The 10,095-nt window shown below is 34.7% G+C and overlaps 1 protein-coding gene across 1 annotated transcript; it reads right to left on the bottom strand.

Annotated features, from left to right (window-relative positions):
* Positions 1-321: 321 nt before the first annotated feature.
* LOC136201474 (alcohol acyltransferase 9) lies at positions 322-3,601 on the bottom strand. Its single transcript, XM_065992152.1, has 2 exons — positions 2,980-3,601; positions 322-1,366 (listed from the first exon to the last, which is right to left on the bottom strand). Exons 1-2 carry the CDS (start codon positions 3,409-3,411, stop codon positions 449-451), a joined length of 1,350 nt encoding a protein of 449 aa, XP_065848224.1. The 5' UTR covers positions 3,412-3,601; the 3' UTR covers positions 322-448.
* Positions 3,602-10,095: the final 6,494 nt, after the last annotated feature.

The raw sequence follows: 10,095 nt of genomic DNA, 5'->3' as shown, positions 1-10,095 counted from the left end.
AAGTAAAGATTTTATGCTATTAAAAATAATAATTAAGAGTTTAGTGTGTCAAGATCAAGGCTTAATGAAATTAAAAAAAAAAAAACTATCATGCTTTTTATATATATTATTGATTCTACTTGAGCACTTCCTAATTTTTTAATACTTGTTTGTAATTTAATAAAAAAAAATTCCAAATTTCAGTTATACGAAAAAGTGATAAAATAAATAAATAAATAATCTAGTAATGGAATGAACAATTATTTTTATGAGCTAGGTGTACCTCATTGCACGCCTGCTTTTATTTAATCATAGTAGCAATTATTAATTTATAATCATGAATTGAAAAGCAAGATAAGTTTTTTTTTATGTCAGTCAGATTTCAATTATACAAATATTACACTCATAATACATTAATTATGTCAATCCCCTCATATATAATATGGTTCCTCATTTGAAATCAAATCAATCAAATTTCTTGGAAATGATACCCATTACCATTAGCTTCTTTATCCCAAAAATCCTCCTTCATATAATATTCAAATTTTCCGACCACACTTTCCGGCACCGAAACAAGTACGGTAATTGCATTGTCATCACCGATTACCGGTAAAAACAAGCAGTAAATATCACTGGTTAAAGGACCCATATGCAACGCCTTTCCTTCTCCGAAATCCAAATCCTCTAATCCTAATTTGGACCACTGTGAAATAACTAAACTCGTTGAAAGATCCGTTTTAACAGTTTTATCCTCCAACAAATCAATCATAGACCTAACATTATCGTCATTTAAACTCGATTTAGCATGTTGGACCAACTTCACCCCGTGCTGTAAATTATTACTAGTCAAATCCTTAACAAACGACTCTGCACATCCGAGAACAAATCCATTCCCATAATACCCTTGGGGAATTTCAGGAATCACCTTTTTCCTGACGTTAACCGAGAATAAAAGTTTGACGTTAAGCGAAGGCGACAAGTCGAGTGATTTAACCCAAGAACGCCACGTGTGAGATGCTAAAGTTTCAAAGGTGGTGCATTTTAGAGAAGGGAAGCATTGTCTCTTGAGGCGTAGGATATGGGAAGAGGTGAAGGTTAAGGAGGTTGGGACCAGTGGCTGTGATTGTAAATAGTGGTTAAGAGCCATTGGGTTGTCTGAGTGTGAGTCCTTGTTTTTTATGTAGCCATGGTGCGGGAAGTTAACAAAAGGGGGGTTTCGGGATTTAAGAAGGTGGCGCGTGTGGAAGGGTTGGGTTGGGAGGTCGTGGCTGGGTTTTGTGGTAATATGAGCCCATGCTTGTAGAAATTGGGAACTTCCGATCCCGTCACAAATACAGTGATTAATCCCGGCGCATATTATCATTCCTCCGCAGAGTAGATTCGTTACCTGCAAACAAACCATTTATAGAAATATTTATTAAAATATTCAGAATTTGGTTCGGAAAATTTTTTTTATGGATTTTAGTATTTTACATGGTACGGAAATTTCAACTCGTGTCTAATATGGCAGTATTAATTTGGTGACCCATCAAGTCAGTCATTTTCAGAAATTCAAAATAAAAAAATGGTTATTGAAACATAATTTAATCTGAATAATTTTATAAATTGAAATTAATTCATTTAATTGAGATTTTAAATAAAAATGAGAATTTTCACAAATTTAGTAACTCCTAAATTAATTAAAAAAAATTAAAAAAGATAGTTAAAAAAATAATAGCATTAGGTCTCGCTTGTTTACCGAAAAATATTATGCATTAAAATATTTTTTATATTTTTCAGTGAGGAAAATGTTCTACCATTTTGAAAATAGAAATATTTTTCTAAGCTTTTGGAATCTTACTATAGGGATGTTTGGTTCTCGTTTTTTTAGTGTTGTGGTTAAATACCAAAAAATATTTTTTGATAAACAAACAGAACTTTGGACTATTTGACTTTTTTTTCAGAGGAATTGGAAATGGAAGATAAATAGGAACATAACTATCGATATCAATATTCTTCTCAGTTTTAAAATATAAATCAACTGTAATGAATTCAATACAAAATTCAATAATTTTATTAAATAATTGATATTATATGTGTATATCTTTTTCTTTAACACCAATTATTTTTTATGCATTAGTATTAGATTAATATTGGATGAATGTATTATTTTTCAAGCCAAGAGGAAGAAAAAGGGTGACCAGACTTTTTTTGTAAGGTGACAGCATATATAGGTGCCTGGGCCAACGTCTTTATAAAAAGCGACGTCGTAAAAGGACCAGTCCGCCAGCCACAAAAATTAAAAAAAAAATTGTTTTCCTTTAATTTGGTGGTTGCTTTGGCACTGGGGATATGATTGAAAGAGATTGATAATATCATATCATGCTCAAAAACTAGGAAACTATTGTTTCGCCTGAAAATGACTTCCATCATATTATATTATTTACCAATCAATTTAATAAAAAGCTTATGCTAATAATTAAGTTAAAATAATACTTTTGTCAAAAAGAAAAAAATTAAAATAATAGTTTTATTATAATATTTGATAAATGTTTCGCTTGTCTTTAAGTTCAAGGGTCTGTTTGTTTTCCCTGCGGTTTGCTGTTTTCTATTAGAAAAAGCTGTTTCTTAAAAAAAAAAAAAAAAAAGGTAGAGATACTCAGTTTTCGTAAAATGCTACTTTTCAAGCGTAAAAAACAAACAAAATGTCACTGACCAAACAACTAAAACAAGCGTGAAAAGGAACAACCAAACGTCCGTAAGTTTGAAGCGAGTATAACACCGGTCTATCTTATTATGCATTGAAATTTCATCACTCAACAGGATAGTCACTATTCCGATTACGATTCCAATTCTCGATGACTTATCTAAGAAACTCTAAAAATCAATTTACTCAAAAACTTAAGTTGTGACTACTACAGATTAAGATTAAACAGTAGGAGAAATATTTTTTTGAAAAGAAAAATAAAATAAAATTAATCAACAGTTAAATTAGTAAATAAATGAAGAAAGTGTTAATACCTGAATAACAAGAGGGGGAATATCCAAGAAACTTTGTGCTTCGACTCTAAATAAAAGTTTTCGCCAAGACCTGTTTGGTTTCCGAGAAAGTAGAAGAAAATCTTCAGATGTAAAATCCATGAAAGCTTCAGCGAAAATACAACCTTCACCATTGCAATCGACCTCGAGCTTTTGATTGTCATCGGCGGAGCTAGGTCTCAATCTGCCAGCTAGTGGATAATAATGAACAAGAAGCCTGGAGAGTGAATATTTCAAAATATCTACGGAAACAGATTTTTTAAAAAGGTAAAGATATTTAATGGAGAATCTAAGGAACTTTTGATCATCGAGATTAGAAAGATACAAAGAATGGTTAGGGGTAGGGGTTAGAGGAGGGATTAAAACCGGTTGATTTTGATAGAAACAATCTGGAAGTTCCGATGAATTAAACATGATTAGTGAAGTTAATTTCTGGTGGTTTAGGGTTTAATTTGAAATTGAAGAGAGATGAGAGAGGAGGAGACAGAGATCTAGGAGATTCGTTTTAGGAGGAGGAGGAGAAAGGGAAGGGCTCAGGAGAGTGCGGGCATAGGTATGGTTTTTATAAGCTCACTTCTCATCCTTTCCGTACATCTTAAGCATTTTCTGTCATTTCTATTGCAAATTCATATTTCTATGGGGATAAGGTATATATATATTTTTAATAATTTTCTTTATTTTGAATAAGAAAATATAAATTAATAACTTAGTTATATAAATGGTAGGTGTATTCTTATATTATTATATAAACTAATTAATTTATATAGTTGTTTTTTTAATTCCGTCTTAGGAAAAAATACAAAGAATGAATGTGATTTCTCCGATTTATAAATACTGGCATGTGGTATAAATGTTTTTTTGAAGTGTGTGGTATAAATGTTTGTAAATAAAAATTTATGGTAGGTGAAATATCCACTATATGATTTATGCTTTCGATCTGGAAGATGATGTGTTTTGGTAAATGTAATTTTAGAGGATGGTGTGTTTTGGTAAATGTAAATTTTGAAAGATAAAAAAACTTTTGGTTGTCAATTATACATATAATCAGAACTTAATATTGTAATTTAAAATATCGTATTTTGTTAATAAAACTTATCACAAACTTTTATTTGCAAACTTTTAAACCACATGCTTGTGTTTATAAATAGACAAGTCACAAATATTTTTTGTATTTTGCTCAAAATTTTATATAATTTCTTTATTATATTAATGCAAGTATGAAAAGTAACATTCGTAATAAAATTATATTATTATTTAGTGCGTGTGGTTGATTTCATCATCTTAGGAGGATAGTTGATGGGTACCCTGTTTTTCTATAACTACTAAAGGATGCCATCTCGGGGAGCGTCAGGGAGATTAGTGACCTCTGTTATCGGGACTTAGTTAGTGATACGGATCGGTAACGAACAAGTTGATTTTAATCGTAAATCAACAAAGAGGTTTCTTCTCTAGCTAAACTACACTGAGTTAATCTCAAGATTTCATGAGCTAAACTCGTAGGAATTGTGAAATCTCCATTGTTAAAGGGATGAACCCTAAACAAAGCTCTCAAAGAGAAAATAATAATTTGATTGATAAAACATTGGGTGTTACAAATGAAAGAGATGAATTTATATCATATTACAGATCGGTTTCGGACGAGTTGATTTTAATCATAAATCAACAAAGAAGGTTCTTCTCTAGCTAAAGTAAAAGGAGTTAATCTCGGGATTTATAGACTAAACCGTAGGAAATCATAAATTTTCCATTGATGAAGGTTGAAACCTTAACAAAAACTTCATAAAGAAGAAGATAATATTTGATTGATTAAAAGTTAAAGGATCCTTACAAATAAGAGGCTTTATATATCACTCATAACAAAATGTAAAAGACATAATTGTACTAACTAGGGTTACAATAATTAAAGAGTGATAAGGGTAGAATAAGAATGAAATGCCAAAATGGCAATTTAGAAAATTAAAACAAAGGGCAAACAATAAAGTCAGAATGGCATAGTTGTAAATAAAAGAAGTCAGAAATTGTGGCAGCCTTGGTCCCCTTGTACTTTTCGTCGCTAAAATTCAGTTTGTCGTCGCTGAAACTGGGTGCCACACGGCGTGTGGAGGGGCCACACAACGTGTAGCATCCATCTTGTGCCGCTCCTTCACGGCAGTAGGAGCTCCACACGGTTTGTGGCATGTCACACCCCGTGTGGGGCAGATTTGTGCCTCTTTCCCCACATGCTCGCTCGTGCTTCGTGTTCCGCCCGATTCCCTTCACCATGACTCAAACCTTTAAAGGAGATGACCGCATCATACACTCCCTCTTTAAAGGAACTTGACCTCAAGTTACTTGTTACGTGTGGACTAAACTTGTTAGTCTTGAACGGACTCCAAACACTCAATTTGAACCAAGATATTGTTTGACACGAATTCAAAAAGCCCATGAACGTCACCCCATATTTCAACTTGTCTATTGCCCCGGTTCTCATCCACCTTAACATCCGCCTTCCACATCCCACCGGCATCAAATAGGATATCTCAATGAAGCTCGTCGAACCACTTCCCAATGGTATCTTGCATTTGATTTCAACCTCCCACGACATGTCGAACAGACCACCTTTGGACCCTCTCGGTCTCCACACCACTAACTGGAGGACTCGTCAAAACCTTCTTCTTCTCATGGCCTGCCTCAAATGGAATGTCTCAGCGACACTTGTCAACCCACTTCATAGTGAGCCCACGAACATTTGTATTAGCTCCCTCCTCGCCTTGGGTTAACAATTTCGGGACTTCAAGACTCGCCCCTTCACTAACTTGGCCACTATCCCGCAAGTCTTGAATTCCTTCCATCTACTCTATATTCCCCAGGGAATCATTCCCCTTTATAAAAGTCCCACGAATCTCGCATTCTTCACCACATGATCACCCCTCATGGACTCCTCATAGGATAGGTTCTCCCTCAACAAACACAACAAAGATCCCAACACATATATTTCAACAAGGCACAAAAGAATAAGTTTAGATTTTACCAAGTTGGTGACTTGATTCCTTTGCATCATGCATGTGATAGGAGTCCCGGTTCCATCAAGAGGCGTCATAGAGTAACCTTCATCCTCCTCTTTAGAGCTCAATTCACCATGTGTAGGACTAGGTGCACTATCTCCTGAATCCCATGCTATATCACGTGGTACTATTCCTAAAGGTGGAAGCCCTTTAGGTTTTCCGTTGAAAGACACGTACTTGTCACCTCTAGGTTGGCTCAACTTCCTCATTTTCAACATTGCCCTTCCTCTTCTCAACCTCATTCCCCTACTTGGATTTGACTTCATTAGGAGAGAGGCTAGCTAACTCATCCATAGGACCCAAGTCAATGTGACTCGATGTCTCACCTATTCTACCGATGCGCCCATTCACATTCAACTCCCGAATTGGACAAACTCTCAAGGTGGTCTTCCTTTTCTCACTAGGTGAACTCTTTATAGGTGTAAGGATGTACCGGATTCCGCCCTTGCATATGGTGTAGATCTTGCTTCTTCCCGCATGTGAGGCATTACAATCAAATTTCCATGGCCTACCTAATAGCATGTGGCAAGCATCCATCTCCGCAACATCCCACATAACTTCATCCCAATAAGCCCCAATGGTGAAAGAAACCTTACATCAATGAGTAACTTGACACTTTTCCACCTCGTTGACCCAACCAATATGGTAAGGTCTAGGATGTGGCTCAGGAACCAAAACAAACTTACTCAAGACGAACCGACTAATGATATTCATTTGGCTTCCTCCGTCAATTACCATCCTCGCATTTCTTCCCAAGAACAAAGGACTGAGTTCTAAATAATTTATATCGTGGTCTATGCTCCTCTTCACTAGTCATGAGCACCCTCATCGCCAAATACACATTACACTTATCTCCACCATAATCACCTTCATAGGTGTCTTTGTTTTGGCTCTCCTCAACACTTCCCAACTCATCTTTATAATGGAATCGACCTTCATCATCCTCATAAGTATCATTCTATTGGTTCCACTCAACATCCTCCAATTCATCATCATAATGGAATCTACCTTCATCATCTTCATAAGTATCCATGTGTTGATTCGACTCACTATACTGAAGCTCATCTGCATCATGATAGACCCCATATTTGTCATCTTCATAAGCGGCCCCATATTGGTTCCACTCAATTCTTCGACGTTCCTCCTCATCATAGTAAACTCTATCATCTTCATCATAATCAAACTCATTTGCACTATGATAAAATTCACCATCCTCACATATTTTATCTTTGGAAGCATGCTCTCTTTCTCTCTTCAACCCCATCCTCGAATTCACTACCATAATAGCTAAGCTCATCATCTTGTTCTAGCTCATTCTCAAATTGGTTCTCCTCTTCATCAATCTCCTCTTCTAACTCATCTTCTTCATGATCGTATTCAAATTAGTTTCCCTCGTCATCCAAGATCCATCTTTTCCCACGACCTCTCGTTTCCATTTGCTCTTCCTCATAATTCAAACCGACTAATTCACGTGCCAAGGTGCCCGACTCAAATAACATACTACACCATAACATGGTTGAACCACCAACATTTCTCTCATCACCATAGCCATCAATCTCTACACATAATGTGATTTCATCATTCTCCTCAAAGAGATTAACAAGCCCAAACTCACTCTCCCCCTCCTCAAGATAAACACTTTCATGTTCCTTAAGTATACAAATGTAGCTATGCATAAGGGGCATCTCATCAAACACATGGGGAGTACCCTTCTCAACATGAGTTTCCTCAAATTTTTCACATACTAACCCATCTTCCTCCTCATTCACACATGCATTTTTAAATTCGCATCCATAATTTCATTGTCAACAAACCCACAATGAGAATTTAAATCACTAACAACATCATAAACAACCAAATCCTCACTAGCAATAGGTTTATCCATAACTTCCACATTAAGAATTGAAAGTTTTGGATTTACCTCTTCCTTGTGTAATGGAGGACATATTTGGGAGGATTCATTAGGAGGTAAAATGGAGGTTTCTTCATCCTTTTTCTGTTGGGCTTGACGGAGTCGCCTCCGACTATTTCAGTTTCCTCTTTGTAGCTTCTCCATCCTTTCTTGCTCCATGTTTTCTATGGTTTTTCTTATTGTCTCGGCACGCTCAAACTCCATATCTCTTGTCTTGGCTTCAAGATTATTGACGGCATACTCTCTTATGGCTTGTAAAAAAACTCAGTTGAATCATTATTGAAGAAGTATTTGTTAGGAAAACGATCGGCTCTGATACCAACTGTTACAGATCGGTTTCGGACGAGTTGATTTTAATCCTAAATCAACCAAGAGGGTTCTTCTCTAGCTAAACTAGAAAGAGTTAATCCCGGGATTTACGGACTAAACCATAGGAAATCATAAATTTCCCATTGTTGAAGGTTGAAACCTTAACAAAAGCTTTACAAAGAAGAACATAAAATTTGATTGATTAAAAGTTAAAGGATCATTACAAATAAGAGGCTTTATATAGCACTCATAATAAAATGTAAAAGACATAATTGTCCTAACTAGGGTTACAACTGTCATGTCCGTGTATAAATTTCTAGAATTTATACCTTGATAGTAATATATATTATAATTATTGGGTATGTGATAGTAATTTGGTGTTATAAGGAAAGTTTGGAGTTAATTTGATGGTTTTAGGTGTATATTAAAAGTTTAGATAATTTTTAAAAGATTATATAAAGATGGAGGACCAAACGAGATCTTTGAAAAAGTTTAGATAATTTTTAAAAGATTATATAAAGATGGAGGACCAAACGAGATCTTTGTCAAATTTGGATATATATATTCGAAATGTTGAAGAGGTGGGCGAAGATTATCTTTTCCTATTTTTTTTCTTCTTCTTCTTATCAGTTCATCGTTCTTCGACTGTTCCTCCACCGTTTCTTTGATTTACGGAGATTCGACCGTCCGAATCACTCGAAATTGGAACCATAGCATCCTTATGTATAGATCTAAATCCTAACCGAAGAGTTTTTGAGTTTCGGCAGTGTTTGGAGGGAAACGTCTTAGACAGAAATTAGAGAATAATCGATCGGGTCAATTAGTAGCCAAGGTAAGTAACTATCAACTATATTTTGAGTTTTATGTATATCGATATATACAAAGAATTTTCAGAAATTGATATTTCAGGGTTTATACGGGTATTCTGTAAAATTGGGATTTTACACGATTTTGCTTTTTATTATGAAATTATGGTTTCAAATGAAGCTATTGACTATGCTTCTATGTGATTTTCAGATTTTACTTAATTATGTTGTTTAAGGCTTAATTTGGTTGATTTACATATATACATATATGTTTTTGGTTTCAATATATATCTATATTGAACAAAATGAATTTGATGATTTCTTACGAATTGTTTTTGGATTGAGAAATCTGTTGCGATTATTGTTGTTATTATTTTGGATTGAAGTCCAAATATGATTTTTATGAGTTGTGATATTTCGAAAGTTTAAATGGTTTTGTCCATCTAGGATTGCCCAGGGTAGGAGTTGTATTTGTAAGACCATACCTAATGGCGGTATGGCCAGAGTGCACGGCTGGTAGTCCTAACTGTTAGGCAAGGAACGAGATATAAATGAGATATCTCGATATTGTTATGATTGATGTTATGATCTACACGGGTGGAATTCAAGGATGGATACAATATTATATATTTTTATGGTTTTGGTTTACTACTTTGACTATATTATGAACTTAAGTTTTGAGTATATTTTATAAGGTTTTGATTAAATCCCTTTATAAACGTATATATGTAGCTATGTTAAGTAAAGTTGGTTTTTATAGCTGGTAGTTTCTTACTGAAATTTTTGTCTCACGTTTTTAAATGTTTTAATGTTTTTAGGTGAGAAAGTACAGGATATAGAGAAGGTTACCGACCGTTAGGCGAGGTTTGGAAGTTGGCTGCTTATTGTTAGAATTATGGTTAGAACTTTGGTATTTCAATTGTAATATAATGATATTTGGTTAAATTGGAGACTCCTAAGTATTGATTATGATCTTTCTATTTCACGCCCGATGCTAATTGAGGTCGTTTAGGGTTGGGTGTGACAA

Source organism: Euphorbia lathyris, chromosome 7 (assembly GCF_963576675.1).
Source record: "Euphorbia lathyris chromosome 7, ddEupLath1.1, whole genome shotgun sequence".
Taxonomy (NCBI): Eukaryota; Viridiplantae; Streptophyta; class Magnoliopsida; order Malpighiales; family Euphorbiaceae; genus Euphorbia; species Euphorbia lathyris.
This window is presented reverse-complemented; position numbering and strand designations above follow the sequence as displayed.

What these genes read in the sequence shown, in the direction of transcription:
- LOC136201474 (XM_065992152.1), bottom strand. Translation starts at nt 3,411, where the DNA reads ATGTTTAATTCATCGGAACTTCCAGATTGTTTCTATCAAAATCAACCG. An exon ending in TTCCCCCTCTTGTTATTCAG is followed by an intron (nt 1,367 to 2,979) that starts GTATTAACACTT and finishes GTTTGTTTGCAG; the next exon opens with GTAACGAATCTACTCTGCGG.